Raw genomic sequence first — 16,861 nt, 5'->3', positions numbered from 1 at the left:
TAAAGAAAAACAAAAAATACATTAGTGAACTAACTAATGTCTTTAATAACATTACCACCGGGAACATTGTCCACTGAAAACCGATTGAATTATAAATATGTACATTTGGTCAATGGGGTTTCTTGGTTGTTTTATCTGTCTAAACTGTACGTGTTGAGGGCCTAGAGACAGTCTCCTAGCAACGGATGTATTGACACACAATGGCTCTCTTTAGCATTTCTCAGTTTTGTTTTGTTTCGTATTCCGAAAGTAGAACGGCATAGGTTTAGGTTGACTCATTATAAATAGTGTGGGGGAATTTTTGGAGTAATTGTGTTCAGCCCATAGACAAACGATGCTTTCATCACACATTTACCGTCATTGAAGCAGTTGAAATATACTCTTTGAATATCAGCACCGTCTTGCCACGTACATACACGTAACTTGTCACCAACTTTACTTTCGCCTAGTAAAGTGACATCAAACGTTTCAACAGGATACCAGCACATGTCGTTAGTGAAATGTTTGTAAAATCCACAATTGGCTGCTTCTGTTGCGCAGTCAGTGAAAAACTGCATATAACGATGTGTGGTCACGTGGTTATTCCCATCCATATCACTGAATCGTGCCGTAACGGTCACGTGATATATAACTTCGGGCATTTCCGGTATCTTTGGCTTTGGATACGGAGGATTGGTATTGAAACCCGGTACATCTCTGAATTTTTCCACATACCATTTAGGCAAAGGACATGATTTCCTGGTTTTCATGTTCACTGTGACGAGTTTAATAAAGAAATCACCAAGTTTCTCTTTTGTCTCGCGATTAGACATTGAGCTTTTCAAACTGAAAGAACTCGTGCCAAATTCATGAATATCAGTTGACATGACTAATCTGTTGGTTGATTTATTGTATTTTGAAATCAAATGGATTTCCGGTGTTACAGAACAGGATATTTGTACAACAAATTGCATTATCTGGCGCGTCCTATACAGATCCTGTCTTCTGGTAAACTCTTTAACATTAGGAGGGCTTCCAGCATTCAAAAAAAGCTCGACGATACTCCAAACCGATAAATTATCTGCAACAATAATTTAAGTGATTATGCATTAAAGACGATAAAAATGACACAAAGAAAATTCATCAGAGCAGTGACAGATCCAGGAAGTACATACTCAAGCTTTAGAGGTTACGCTCACTAACCTCCCCTGCCCTTTGTATTACCCCATGACAAAATCGAAGACAGGCGGTAAGCTATTTCATTTTGTTCAAGGTTAAAACAAGTGCCTAAACGCTGAGGTGATCACTGCCTTTCGAAGGACAGTGGCCCCCCTAATTAGGCACTTGTCCTCCGTGTACTGATAATTACTAGAGGCTACATTACAAGCATACTTCATGCCACACACAAGTAACTGTGACGGAAATTTATATCAAACAGAAAATAATAACAATAGCATTTTTGATGCAATTGTGCATTGTTGTTAATATTTTTTTCTAATGTTACTCCGTTTTAACCATATACTGCTTATATAATTACTTACACTGAACATTCGCATTTTTGACAAAGCAAGTAAATCTTATTACAATTTAAATCACAATAAAGAATACAGCGGGGCGACACCCGTCCTCATAGCCGGTTAATCTTCTTGTTACGCAGCCGCAGATTTCTTTTGATGTACCTCACAGGTTCAAACTATCAACAAGGTGGCACATACAAAGCCGTCGATTTCGCCATTATATTTCCAAGGGCTGCAGAGAACGTAAGTGAGGGTAACTTAGGGAATTTCGAGGATCAGGAAATGAGGCAAATTCCGCAACCACATTATTAAAACCAGAAAAGAATACGGTATTTTGTAGACGCCCCTCTCCCTTTAGAAATCCTGAATCCGCCGCTGGAGAGTTTTCCCAATGCCTGTTCATGACAATGCCGATATACCCCTACTACGACAATGCACACTGGGTGTACATAATGTATTTTCAGTTGAACATAGGTTCTTTGAGGATGTTCAAAGATTTATGCATGATACTTTCCTTTAAACAAGCTAAACTTTTTCAAAATCTGACCTACAAAGTAATACAAATTGATTCTCACTTTTAAACAGTTTTGTATATGCAGCCTTAAATAGGATTTCAAGTAATGCACAAGGCCAAGAAGTAAGTTGAATATTTATGTTAGCCCAATCTTCATTAAAAATATACAGGTTATCCATATGAATCAATATTTTCATTTCTATAGTACATGTATCACAACATTGCATTACAATTACAGTTTTGTGACCGCACAATGCACTAAAATAACGTTAACACACCATGTCCACATCGTCCGCACATGATGCCTACAATTGTGCGATTCAACTATCCTTCGCCCTGTCGTGCGCTTATCCGCCCCGTTTATATCAATAATTACTCACTTGTCCTGTCGAAGAACTGGCTCGGTAATCCGTTTACATGGATATCTACTCGTGCCAGAGAGTCGTGGACAATTTCATAGAAAGCCATCTTCTGTAAAAACAATAATGCATTTACTTTAAAAAAAAACCCATACTTTTGAAAACGAATAGATATGTGGCAGGTTTTACTTGTACAAAGGATTAAGATCGCCTTCTAGATTCGAGCTAGAGGGAATTTCCCTTTAGCTCAGTGGTAGGGCGTCCGACTAGGAACCTGGAGATCGAGGGTTCGATCCCAGGTGGAAGCCCACTATTATCTTTCCTGTTTCAGATAGAATGTATGTGTACAGTAATATCGCAACACTTTAAGTGTGACACGAAATCATTGTTACATGTACAACTGTAACGAAGTACTGGAAATCGATTTCCCCGACATGACTATAGCTTTGATAAACCATTTAAGAAAAGAAAACCATACTTTGCAGGACTCAAACAAAATATATAATCAACAATAGTGTTCAGGGTGAAAACTTTCAGCAGGGTTAGACCATGATTCGAACCCCGAGTCTTTCATAATGTTGCAGTAGCGCTCTAACATATTGAGCGATCTGGTCAACGGAAGTGTTCTGGCCCAGCAATGCTTGATTTCTATCCAACTGGAAGTTAAGGGGAGCTTGTGTAGGAGAGAATTAAAAACACAGTACAGTAGGAGAGGGATTTTGTATTATTAACCCTGCATCAGCTTCTACTAAATTTTTTTACATGTACAACTGTATCACATAATGTACTCTGTTATCCAGTGAATATATCTATGTCAAATTTTTTTTTGCGTATTAACCCATGTAATATGACCTAACAGCCCTGTGATTGGTTGTACGTTTTATTTGCTTCAATTGTTAGGTCACGCCTAGAACAAGTACATGACGTCACAAATGTACGCACTTGAGTCAAAATGGCGGCTTTTTACATTTCAAGGTTGCATGAAAATTGTCGTTTTTCACGAATAAACGCCACAAATCTTGATTATGTGATAAAAAGGATCTTACACTCGTTTTCATTTCATAGGGGAAATTTATGAAACTCGTCACGAATTTTTCATTCTAGCTCGCCAGAGGCTTGCTAAATTGATCAATTCTTAGACCTGTTTCATAAATTTTAATGAAATTAAAACGAATGTAAGATCCTATATATATATTATTCATGAAGGATAGACATGTTTGAAATCATCAATTCTAATTTACTCGTTACTTATTCAGTTTTACGTAATGTCTCCAAACGCTTTCACACCAAGATAACGAAATATGTCTGTTAATTTTTTTTTTTTTATTTCTGGGACTAGAAACACGTTTTAAGCATTTGTTGCAGAGACATTAGTGTCTCAAAAAGATATTTCCTAGAATGTCTTGGAAAAATGTGGAAGGAACATAGAAATGATTGACCAAACTTGTGTGTTGCGATGGAGTATTGAATGCAATGATGTTACCTTTAAACCAGTAAATGACATAGTTGAACTTTGACTGGGAGATGAAAGTGTTTCCTTACGTTCAAACTCAAATTCAATGTTTTCCCTCTCCGACAAAACAAATGGCGAGCACTTATCACTAATAATATGATTAAAAAAGCAGATGTTTGTTTCATTAAACGTTAAGACGCACCCCGGAAAGATTCTACTCCAAATGTTCAAGATTTGTTTTTTTTCAAAAGGAAAATGGTATTCAGGAAATGGTCATACAAAAACTATGTTTGTGTTTTTTTCTTCTACTTTCTTAGCTATTTAGATGTGGTAACAAATTAAATGCATGGGGCTATTTTTGTGTAATTGTCAAACTTTTCGTTCTGTTGATGCTACGCCGTAATATGTATGTAGTGGAACAGCAACTGGACTGGGTCGATAAAGTGCCCGCATAGAGTTCGGAGGGTCCCGGGTTCGAATCCCGGTCTGGCTGTTGCATTTCATCTCCTCTTGCATGTGTAATGCGTGATTACAAAGGAAGAAAGACTGACTAAAGGGGATGGAAATTAGTGGTAAACAAATAACTATTGGTTTGTTGTTTGCGAGGTATATTAAAAGAAATGTAAATGAATTTGTTAATTAAATGTATAAAAAGTGAATTTTAACAATATGTGTATCATTAAATATTACACCAAGTAGAACTATATATATATAAACCTCTCTAGAGAACATCATTGGAAAAATGCTACACTATAGTTAAACGTACATGTAGTATGTTTCCCTTAAGCAAGAACGTTAAACTAAATGTAAAAACATTAAGCTAGATTTATGAACACAATAATTGTTATTAGTATGTTCTAACTTCATGAATTGAAACCGCACGTCATTCGATTTATACCCTTTGGCGCCCCTTATATTGTCACGCCGGACTCAATAACATCCGGTTAAATGAAAGTAGGATGTTATCTGGAATGTGTATTATCTTCCCCATGTACTCACTGTAAACCAGTATCACCAGTATAGATGTATCTTTGAGTGACGTGACTGGTCACAAGGGTTAGACCTTGACTATAGATAGGAAATGGAAGTAGGACCTATTTAAGTCTAAAACACACGAAAGATCAGCTGTTATTTTATATATTATACGACGAACAAGCTATACATTTATACAATACACATGTACTTATGTAGTTTATATTTGTTTCCATCTAGTTTAACATATAATAGAGATACGTCGTATCTTACCTTTCGACTAGATCATTGTCGGAACACACGTGACTGTGTTTATCGTCTGATTTCCATTTTGTATTAAGAGTTATTCCCCCTTATAAAGATGGGGTTCCATAAGGGGTATTTAATTCAGAAAGAAACAAAACATGGTTTCGTCGCTTTTACTTAATAAATAAAAATATTGCGGTAACTCACTGCAGGTGATTTATTCAATCTAAGTAATACAAAAATAAAAATCAATGTAAAAATAGAATGAAGAAATCAACGATTTTCCTGTTCCGAAAGAGACGTATCTCCAAATAAAAGTCGACTGACCAGAACCTCGTGACCTCACCCTGTTTCTGGAAATGTATCTTAACATCTTTAGGTACAGTACAACTAAATGTTCCTTACCACTTTATGTACCTTTCCTCTAAATATGAAATTAAATCTGAAGTTATTTATGACATTATTTACCTACATTACCACTTTATTTACCTTACCACGTAATGTACTTTATCATGTAATGTACTTTACCTCGTAATGTATTTTACGACGTAATGTACTTTACCACGTTATGTGCCTTATCACGTAATGTACCTAACCACGTGATGTACTTTACCACGTAATGTACTTTACCACGTTATGTACTTTATCACGTAATGTACCCTACCACGTAATGTACGTAACCACGTGATGTACTTTATCACGTAATGTACTTTACCACGTCATGTACGTTATCACGTAATATACCTAACCACGTAATGTATTTAACAACCGAATGTACATAACCACTAATATATCTTACAACTTAATATATCTTCAGTAAGCCCTTTTGTACCCTATTTCTATCTCACAATAATAATTCTTACCACACTCATTAACAAAATAATGTTCCTGTCAAAGTAATGTACACTCATAATAAACATGCAATTTACACGCACACCCTCTAATTCACTTTACACGTGCGCGTGTACCTTACCCTTTAATTAGATGCTATCTTTTATATCCGAAAATCGATTTTTGATATCAGATATTTGATTAATAGTAAAACGGCTTCCTATAGAAATGTATATACAAAATTATGTATCTTAAAACGGGAAAAGTTTGAGAGGATCAATCCTTTGATAAGATGTATAACTAAAGGCTAAATTAGCCTCAAGATAACGACAAACCAATATATAACAAGAATTGATGAACTAATGAACATTATCATATTTACTCATTGGTCTAATGAATAGTATAACATCATTCTAAAGAACAAATTAGATGAAGGAGATTAATAGAATCTTCCCCTACCCTGAGGGTGTGACAGAGAAATCTCCACAATGGAAAAGTCATGGCAGTTTACCGAAGTGTGTCTGTATTAGTGTCGTTATATTACTGTTTCAGTTTGGAACAAAGTCCGAGTTACGCCCACTTGTGACGTCACCACGTCCATCTCGGGCGCTCTATGCCAGGTTTGGTGATTGAATAAAATGCACGTTTTCCCATGTAGTAGTTCTACAACTATACACTATTAACATTTATAATGACAAGATAAATACATGTTCAAAATTATAGCGCCAGATCGTGTAACAATAACGTTAATAAAAAAGACAAGTATACGATATAAACGTTTGTTATGACAAGATAACATACATGATCCAAATTATAGCATCAGATCTAGCAGGGTCGTATCGTTATTATTCACAGTAAAACTCATTATTACTTTATTGTACATAGTTAAAATCATTGGCAAAATATAATGATTGCATATACATATAAAAAAAAGTTTTGCATAGACATCACAAAAACACAGATATTCGAATCACTCAAAAACCGCAATGTATTTTGTATAAGTACACCGACAGATATTTATACATCTTTATCTGATGAGAATTTCAAAAAAAGAATCACTAGCGGTAGTGCCGCACATGTATGAGAATGTTACGTTGAATATATGACAGTATGCAGCAGCTCATCCCTCCCATAGGTTTATGTCATAAGTACCTATACGAAACAACAAAACACGTAACATATTATTTATATTTTATTTAATACTAATACATATTTAATACTAATACATTTACATACCAGCATTTCTAATAGACATGTTGATATGAGCAGTTAGGTGTTGTAGATATTTCCACTGTTGAACGTTAAATGCAACACCTCTAATGGTTACTTTGTTTTGATAATTGTCTAAAGTCAATGCGTGCTCGCCCTTGATAACGACACACGGAAACGACATATCATACTGTAATTAAATTTTCCCGCGTTTCGGTAGTATAAGCCGGGAAAATGTTGTATAAACGGCTCGTGCTACTCGCTCTGTACGTGACATATATATATAGGTCACGTGATAAGGTGGGATCGGGCAGTGTAATAGGGACACGTATCAGTATCTAGCTGCCAGCCGTACCGACAACATCACAATTAAAAACAACTTGCAATGCACTTGTATTCGCTTTATGCTCGTTCCAGTATTAACATAAGAATAAGTTACATTCATGTTGTACATCATGCTACAGTGGTTATTGATAAACATTAGTTTTTCGATATTTTGTCCATCCTAGATCAGCCCAAGGTTTTCCAGAGTTTTTTATATCGAAAAATATAGTTTTTTAGATCTGGTTTTAAGCCCAGGACTGGATCATTTAATTCATTCTTCATAGTCAATGGCGTGTGTTTGGAGAGAAGTGAAGGAGTTGTATATATATTACTGTCAAACATTTGTTTGATTACATTGCCCAACAATGCACTAATAAACTCCGGCTACTGTACGCGACAGGCTAGTCGGCAAATGAAGTATTTGAGTCGGTGTTGTTTTTAATAAAAGTATATAGATAGAGGAGTTTATGCAGGATATTGTTTAAGATAACTAAATGCAACACCTCTAATGGTTACTTTGTTTTGATGAATTGTCTAAAGTCAATGCGTACTCGCCCTTGATAATGACACACGGAAACGACATATCGTACTGCAAAGGGTATTGTTTCAGATAACCACACAGTGTGGTGTTGACGTTATCTGGTAGTGTCACTGACGCTATCCTAATAAAGTCCGAAGTATTTGTTGAATCAATTTATGTCGACAAGCTCTCGGTAATAGCCAGTGACATACACATCATTGCTAGAAGTGAAACCGCCCCCTTCATTTTCAGTAGGGTGATGTGTATGCGGTTTCTGTCATACACAGAGTCCAATCTGGACGATAAAGTTGGTATCGTAGAGCTTCATGGTAACATTACACTTTCGTATGAACTAGTTCTGGAGATCTTTATCCTTCAGTTGTCTGTTGAAGTATGACGATTCTCCACCTTTTAGCAACTTATATATTATTGTTTTATACAAAATATTTTGAACGAACATGGTTTAATGTATATGATCAATTTCTACAGAAATGGAATAATGATGTTTTAAATTCGTTTGAGAGTTGAAGTACGTCGGTATTACATAGTAAATAATGGAATCTGGTGACCGAGTGCATTTTGTAACAGTACATAAAGATTGGGTAGCTGACGTTATCTCGATATAAAGGTCTGAAGTATTACAGAAATTTGACGCAAGGTCAAAGAGAATCGCATGACCCAAACGACTTTACTTGTATTTGTTCACTCCTATTGACAGCTGTACCTTTTACCATCAAATACACTCTTTAAAGTTCGCATTCATTCTCTTGCTGTCCTGTGTCGACAAGATATCATGCTGGTCTTGTTTACGTGGGTATACATGGCAAACTATTAAAACTGACACATAAAAGACCCGCACAATTAAATAATAAATAAAAAACCACATGATACATTAAAACCTGTCATATGTACATATATCGCTAGTTTGTCAAAGTTAGATAAATATCGGAAGGTAATTTAAAGAAACTGTATATTTTATTTGCATTTTGGCCCATGTTTTAAATTGTGTTACAATAGTTGTTGTTCTGAAATAGTCTGGTTAGGCATTGTGGAGTGAGCGTTGGTGTGAGCAGTGTGAGGAGCGGTGTTGTGCGCTCTGGTGTGTGCCGGTGTGAGTAAGGTGTGAGTAAGCTTAAGGTGTATGCTCCGGTTTGGGTCGGTGTGAGCAGCGTTGGTGTTGGTGTGAGCAAGCTTAGGTGCGTGCTCCGGTGTGAGTCGGTGTGAGCAGCGTTGGTGTTAGTGTGAGCAAGGTGTGTGCTCCGGTGTGAGTCGGTGTGAGCAGCGTTGGTGTTGGTGTGAGCAAGGTGTGTGCTCCGGTGTGAGTTGGTGTGAGTAAGGAGTAAAACATCCCTACTTTAGGCAGTTTTGGCAGCGATCTTATTAGAAGAAAATATATGAATTGAAAAATCTAAATTGCAAAAATAATACATGTTCCATATAACCCAATCATACACGCTGTAACATATAATAATACAATCAATCATATTTCTTCTTACGATAAATTAACTGTTGTCTCCATGTGACATTATAGATGAAAAATATAGAATGTAGCATAAAGCGTTGTTACTATATAGTTAGAAATATAGTAAACAAGTCATGAAGAACAATAACGTTTGTTCAGTTTCGAATACCTATCTGTTATAATTATATTTCAAGAAGAGTTTATAAAAGAATTTTGTGAAAAGATAATTAATCAATTAAATCAATATGACATTTTGTAACTGATATCAGTATTTACGAATGTCATAACAATATTATACATTAATGTTTGCTTTAGGCCATCTTCCCATCGATGGAACAATACAACCTCTTTGGGAAGGCTGTCTTAAAAACAAACGGCAGGAGCTTCCCACGACTCTTCTTAAAAAAACATACATGGTACGAGAGAAAGGTAAATTTTCTCCTAAACTTCACCAAATAAATTTCCTGATGAATCACGACGTTTTATTCAATGCATCGGTCAACACGGCTGTAAAGAAGACATATTCTATTTTCAATGTGCTATAGGTCCCCTCTACAATGGAGCAACACTCTCTTATTGAAACAAAGCACATTAATATTGATCCTGAATCAAGGAGGCCATCGCAACTCCCAACAGTGTTTGTTGAGAAATGTTTCAAGTTTCCAAGTCACAGTCGTGGTTTAATAACAGAAACACGAAAGGAAATGGTTCCAACTAAGGACGCCTTCAAAGAATTTATTCGTAGTACAAGATTTAATGATATGAATCCTTAAATGCACGTCAATTTTATCTAAATACTACGAATTCTGCGCAAACAGTACTTCAGAAGCGTCGCAATCTGGGTACTATCGTTACTCTGACGACGACAGTTGCCAGTTTCCGGTTCTAGAGACCGATGTCATATTTAAAGGAGAATCTGCCACATGTTCAAATCTGGACGTGTATACTTGATAAGATGAAATCAATGTACAGAAAATTTATTGTGCAATCTATCTGAAATCTGCGATGATATTTCAAGCGAACTTTCTGTACGGCTACGAAAAATCTGATCTAAGTAACATCTTGAAACGATGAAGTAAACAACAAATTTATTTGCCAAAAGTAATTAATAAAAAAACAAATACAAATATTTTCGTTTTTGTTGAAATCATTACTATGTTCAGATATAGAGTGATATAAGACACATTTGCACACTATATACTAATATTTGGAGTACTTTTCTATAGATAAATAAATTCAAAGGTTATCTTACGTGAGTACCTTTACTTCAGCAGTTTGACGAGTTTTATACACCGATTTATGTCTCTAAAAAATCTTTTTAACATCCAACAAGAAATCACTGTGAAACTGTCTCACGATAAAGTATGCCTTTATTTACACATCATCATATATTTCTGTTAATTCTTTCTATGTTTTGACTGACATAAATTCATGTCAGATCATTTAATATCATCTGAATCAAAACTCATCCTAAAGACTTTCTATACTCAGTCTAAAAATCATGAATTATATGTCTATCTCAATAACAAGAAGATACTTGATATTATTAACCTCTCCATCCTCATGAATACGTATTCTTATATTTTTTAAGCAAAAACATTGCACATAATTACATTACATAAAATCACATTTCTAATCATCAACTCCCTTAAACATGTGGTATATCTGGTAATCGACTCGTAACATAACACAATAACAGGCACAGAACACAAAATAGCATGTTTATCTTCCATTTGATGAACAATTTGACAATATTTATGTATTTATCTGATCGGCCTTCCAATTTTACGCTAGTCAGAAAAATATCTTTTTGAAAAGCCACTGTGGCACAAATATTAACAGGCTAAGAACATGCATGTTGCTGAATCTTTTATTCGATCGCAAAAATTAACAGATAAAATTTACGCAATAACATAATATTTTTCAGTTACGAGTTCGGTGAGCTATGCTGCAAACATGAAGAAGATGAGTATTTTACAGATGCAATTTTAAATGCAGATCTGGCGGTTTAAGGAAACACAAGCTATCGGCAAGTACATTGTACCTGTAGTAGGTTTCTGTTGAACTACGCTTTAATCTTCGCTCAAATGGCATAGTTTAATTTGACCCCGGGTTGTTTAAACACAGATTGTATCACTGGTTATACATGCACTATCACAATACTCGGTCATGACGTCAACCAGTCAAATAGCATGCCAACCTTTATACATCGAAGTTCAAGAATTAGATCAACGCGAGTTCACCATCGAACAACTATAGAATCACCTACATCTTCCTGTCGTAAGAAGAGGGCACTAACGAATAGAGTTTCAGGTACGGATTGATTCGGATGAACTTACTCCTCATCATACCAATTAGCCTTTTGTTCAGTGTAGATTTTATGAAGCGAAATCTTTCTCACAAGTACAAAGTATTACTCTAAATAAATTGGCTTGACGATAGCGGATTTTTGATATTTAAGTGAAACCTGAATATCATTTGCTATGGATGCTTTTCTTTTTAATTTTTATTCTTTTAATTGCGTTTTTGATTTTCTCTATGTACCATCCATTTATCACTTCACAGAAACTGGATAAAAAATTGTAGCAGGAGTTTTTGTACTAATTCCGAGTTGTATTCCGTCAGAATGGGGACGAAGACCAACTTATTGCAACTCGTGTCATTGCCACGCCCAACTTGGGTGATACTAGACAGGTTTGGTAAGTTTGTATTATATATTTATATAATCATTTGCTCTGCATCCTTCCCTTGCAATGCATTGATAAGGCAAATGTTATTACGATACTTTAACAGCATTTGCTATTGTAACATGCTCGATCTCTATTGTCACGTCATCAATTTCATTGTTGTCAAGACTTAATTTGCTGTTAAAAGAACTGTTCAAAATATCTAAATAAAGCATAACTATATATATTTATGGTCCTATAACACACATTTCGATTGCTGACACACTTACATTAAGCCCTGCCTGGCTTTATTAAGTTTGTAATCAATAGCAATGTGTGTTATAGAACCATAACAACATTTGCTAAAACATTAATTGCTGAAATACATTTATAAGTCTTTGAATTAGGGAAATATTATATTTTGTTTCCCGTAGATCACTAGTGTTAAACGAAGGCAAGGTATTTGTGAATCTCTGGCAAAAATGATGATGTTTCTCTATTACAAAATATATGTATTATAAACAAAATAGAAATAAGACAACGGTAGGACTATTCGCCATTTTAATGGCCTACTTCAGAAACTTAGACATTCATGAAAATGTATTATTTCATTTGATTATTTTGTCGATTTTATGTATCTATACACGTATCTCTAATTGTGATAAGTATTTCAAATACACCATTTTAAGTCGCACACAGAAACAGGCTAATGATTGGTTCTAATTTGTGTGACGTCATATGAACAGCTAGGGTTATCTAAGGACATGTCTCAATGTATGTTATGGATGCGTGCATGTGTGTACTGGAGTGGCAGGGTATGGTGGAGTAAATCACTCCTTGCAATAGCCCCTCACTGAAATACCATTCCATCCGGTTACATTCTACTGACAACGGTTAGACCAGTCGTTGCCATTATCCTAAATGCTGAATGTTAACAGCAGCCATTTCAAGGATATGATGCTTTTACAATCCCACTTGGTCGACATTCAACACCAGGGCCAAACGTGAGGTACTGCTGAAGAAGGCACTAGGAAACAAAAAGGCTGATAAGAAGTAGAGAGAAATATAAAGATCCAAAATGTTGCAAGATCTAATTTGGTTTCTTCAAGGTATCCATACACAAGACATTAGATAAAACTAAAGATTGTGCAGAGGCCCCCACATTAGTCCCCTTTTACGGCATGCAGTGAGATACGGCACGTATATACTTTTCTTGAAACTGCAGGGAAGGCTTAACTTGGCCAAAGTTACTCAGGCAGGAGGGGAAATATTAAGCCACATTTTCAACTCACGTGTTCAATATAATTCTGTTTTACGTTGTACATCTTAGATCTAAATCAAACAAAATTATTTATTGCAGATGTTAAATAATTTCGAATTTTCAATTTAACTTTTTCTAGATGCCATAACTTAATCACAAGATTACAAATGATTTGTAATAATCTTTCTTTTTTTGAAAAGAATAAATAGATTTGTGTCTGTTTTCAGGCCATCTTCCTTTCGATGGAACAATAAAGTTTCTTTGGGAAGGCTATCCAGAGATGATAAAGCAGGGATTTCCAACAAAGCTTATACAAAAAGCATTCACTGTACGGGAGAAGGCTGTATGTTCTCCTCAACTTCACGAAAAAGGTTTCCCTGAGAACAACGATATCTTTTTACACGCTTCAGTTCCTAATGTTGGAACAACATCATATTCCATTTTCCACGATCTAATAGATTCCTCCACAATGGGGCGAATATTTCGCATCGAAACAAAAATGGTGAACATTGATCCAGAAACAAGGAGACCGTCGAAACTTCCAACAGCGTTTGTTGAAGAATGCACTAAGTTTGCAAGTTCTGATCCTGCAATGATAACAGATGTACAAGAGGAATTTGTTCCACCAAAGAACGCATTTAAATCAATAATTCGCACTAGATATAGTGATTTGGATATCAATTTACACGTCAATTATGCACAATACTACAAATTCTGCGCAGACTGTGCTTCAGAAGCGTCGCAATCCGGGTACTATCGTCACTATGACGACGACATTTGTCGATTACCGGTTCTTAAAACCGATGTTTCGTTTATTGGAGAGTCACCGCCGTGCTCAAATCTAGACGTGTACTCTTGGCAAGATACACAGAACCAACAGAGAATTTATTTTGCAATTTATCTAAAATCTGACAGAATATTCCAAGCAGACTATCTGTATGGTTGTGAAAAATCTGACGAAGCTATTGTCTCAAAACTCTGATAATTCAGCGATATCACAATGACATCAACCTCAATTGTAGCTCTTCATCATAGCATAGCATCAATTTAAATAAGGGACATTTCCCGCCCGCCCCCCCCTCTAAAAATACAGTCTGTTATAGTTATTTGGATGCTAAATCAATGTTTCATACATTTATATCTGAGGATTAACATTACTTTGTTAGTATAGCACTGCATGTAACATTTGGCATCTGCATCGGTTCAGTGTATGACCAAGTTAACGATACGCCTTTTCATCACGTACTTCAAACACGACTGGTGTGTTAATAAATTATCATTATTTTTGTCGTTCAGAGAGTGACTATTACTTCCATCAAGGCAAACTGTTTAGCAATTTCATAATAATTAATCACAATTGCATCGATCAATTCGACGTTTATTGCGCTGGCTACTTAGCCGTTGCATGAAAAAAGTAATTAAGAAAAGAGCAGATGAAAAACGAAGTTTCAACAACACCATAATTTGTACACGAAATCGATCAAACAAGGTCAAAATATAAGGAAAGAAAGATTTACACGGAGACTAATGAAAAGGTGCAAGGATTTAAGAGTTTGTGTTCCGGAATGGTGAGCGTCTTTGGCTACAGCCATCACATCCGCCATGTATATCTTGGTCAAATCTAAGTTATGTCATGTCCTCTTACCAGGAACTGCGGTAGTGACAATAAAAATAACAGGGCAGGTAAGTTAGCATGTAAACATGTCGACCTTCAAATGAAGTAAAGAAATAGCATATCTCCATCCAAATAAAGCAGTCATCACTGCAAATATACGTACCACGCCTTTGTTAATGAAAAAAAATAATTAAAAAATATATTATTATTCTTGTTTTTGTACTATTTTATGAGCAAACAACGAAAACTCATGAATTCCACTGGGATTCCATGTTATAGTAAACTGTAAGTCTGATCGAGCTAATTTTATGTCTAATGAAGTAATATTAAAACAATATATATATAATATAGTACCTAATCATATGTTAAAATAGGTAGCGTCGTCGATGATTACATTAGCTTGTGTTGTTGTGTTGTGTTAAAGCTAGTGTTGGGGCATCGGGTCTAGATAACAGTAATAGTTTAACAAACTTTTCGACCCTTGACTCTCAAAACGATATCAGCTTCAGCAAGAGCAAAGTCATATGAATATCAGATTAGATGTGATCTGACGAGGTCGAGTTGATCAGTGAGGTGTGTTATCCTATGTAAACTATATCGGAAACCTTTCAGATAGGTGATGTTTAACGTATCATTAGCGTTCAGGATGTTACTGAAACGAAAGTGGCATCACTAGGTCCGGTGTGTCATATATATATAAATATTACATAACGTCACCTTCAACCTTGCTTTTATGTTTCTGTAAGATTGCCATATTCCTTATTAACAATTATCTGAATTTCAATACCTATAAATATAAAAAATTATATCTTAACCACTGATTAAATTTAATGTTCTGGGAAAATGCCAATACATATATTAATCATAATGATAAATAAGGAATATGTCACATGTCAGGGCATAAATAAGTGGGGATACTTGGCGGTTTAGCAATACTTGATAACCAATGACAAATGAAAAACAATATCATTTTACGAAAAATGATATTTTAATGAATTGCCATTTAATGAATAAATATTTACTTCGTAAATGCTGTATCATAAATTCAGTTGTTTGTTAAAAAAGACTTACATTCAATTTAATGTACAATTGAGGTAGGTGAGGTATGGTAAATTGGAAAACCAAATGAGCTTTGAGCGAACCATTAGGAAGGTCACCCGGTTGCAATCTGGTCTCTGTGTCCGCCATTGTCGGACTGTAAAACAGCAATGAAAACTAAAATGAGAAGTATCATTAGGTTAGAATAAGTCAAGAAATTGTATTATGGAAAAGCTTTTCTATTGAAGGAGTTAGAAACAAAACAAGATATTGCGAGTGTACAACATCTGGAGATATCAGATTGTTAATATTTTTTTTATTATTGTGATTGTGACGTAAACAAATGGAATAGAACACCTTGGATGATTCTATTTCTTTTTGAGATGCTTTAACTGGAATATGTCAAAGCAAAATCGAAGGATCAGTGTGCGCCACCTTGTGGATGTGACAAGAAGACGATTTTGATCCTTTGATGTACATCAAAAGCATTAAGGGGTTGCGAAACGGTAAAATTGACTGGGTTTAAAGACGGGTGTCGCACTCCTGTAATCTGCAAAGGCGGGTATAATACTAGCGATTAGTCAGGTTTCTTTACCCGAGACCAATAAAAAAGCTAGCCGAGTGCCTTTAATTTTGCTTTGACACATCTGAGGAGTCAGAGAGCAAACCTGAGCGTAACCCCTGAAGTATCGAGGATGTGTAATGTATCTGTATATGCGATAGCTGCCTCATGTATCTATTCAGTGCAAGTATACATTTATTATCACCTGTCTTGTTTATAGACTATATACTAAAAAAGTAGGGTTAGATACCTATATCTGATTTATAAAATCTATTACCTGTAACTGAGCGAGATCGGCTTATCTCAGTCGAGGGTTAAGATTCTGTAACAAAA

The 16,861-nt window shown here is 35.4% G+C and overlaps 2 protein-coding genes across 2 annotated transcripts; one reads left to right on the top strand and one right to left on the bottom strand.

The window, feature by feature from the left end:
• Positions 1-25: 25 nt before the first annotated feature.
• LOC110442627 lies at positions 26-5,136 on the bottom strand. The gene is made up of 3 exons (XM_021486313.1): positions 5,068-5,136; positions 2,391-2,481; positions 26-1,060 (listed from the first exon to the last, which is right to left on the bottom strand). The coding sequence occupies exons 2-3, from the start codon at positions 2,476-2,478 to the stop codon at positions 279-281; spliced, it is 870 nt and encodes a 289-aa protein (XP_021341988.1). The 5' UTR covers positions 2,479-2,481; positions 5,068-5,136; the 3' UTR covers positions 26-278.
• Positions 5,137-7,691: 2,555 nt separating this feature from the next.
• LOC110442616 lies at positions 7,692-15,088 on the top strand. The gene is made up of 4 exons (XM_021486303.1): positions 7,692-7,696; positions 7,945-8,002; positions 12,012-12,066; positions 13,541-15,088. Exons 1-4 carry the CDS (start codon positions 7,692-7,694, stop codon positions 14,293-14,295), a joined length of 873 nt encoding a protein of 290 aa, XP_021341978.1. The 3' UTR covers positions 14,296-15,088.
• The last annotated feature ends 1,773 nt before the right edge of the window (positions 15,089-16,861 follow it).

The sequence above is a fragment of the Mizuhopecten yessoensis genome, unplaced genomic scaffold (assembly GCF_002113885.1).
Source record: "Mizuhopecten yessoensis strain PY_sf001 unplaced genomic scaffold, ASM211388v2 scaffold716285, whole genome shotgun sequence".
Classification (NCBI taxonomy): Eukaryota; Metazoa; Mollusca; class Bivalvia; order Pectinida; family Pectinidae; genus Mizuhopecten; species Mizuhopecten yessoensis.
Note: the sequence above shows the minus strand (reverse complement) of the source record. Positions and strands in the feature narration are given on the sequence as shown.

Coding starts and splice junctions, on each gene's coding strand:
- LOC110442627 (XM_021486313.1), bottom strand. CDS start 2,478: ATGGCTTTCTATGAAATTGTCCACGACTCTCTGGCACGAGTAGATATC. Junction 1,061..2,390: donor CCAGTTCTTCGACAGGACAA/GTGAGTAATTAT, acceptor TTATTGTTGCAG/ATAATTTATCGGTTTGGAGT.
- LOC110442616 (XM_021486303.1), top strand. Junction 8,003..12,011: donor GACATATCGTACTGCAAAGG/GTATTGTTTCAG, acceptor GTATTCCGTCAG/AATGGGGACGAAGACCAACT. Junction 12,067..13,540: donor CATTGCCACGCCCAACTTGG/GTGATACTAGAC, acceptor GTCTGTTTTCAG/GCCATCTTCCTTTCGATGGA.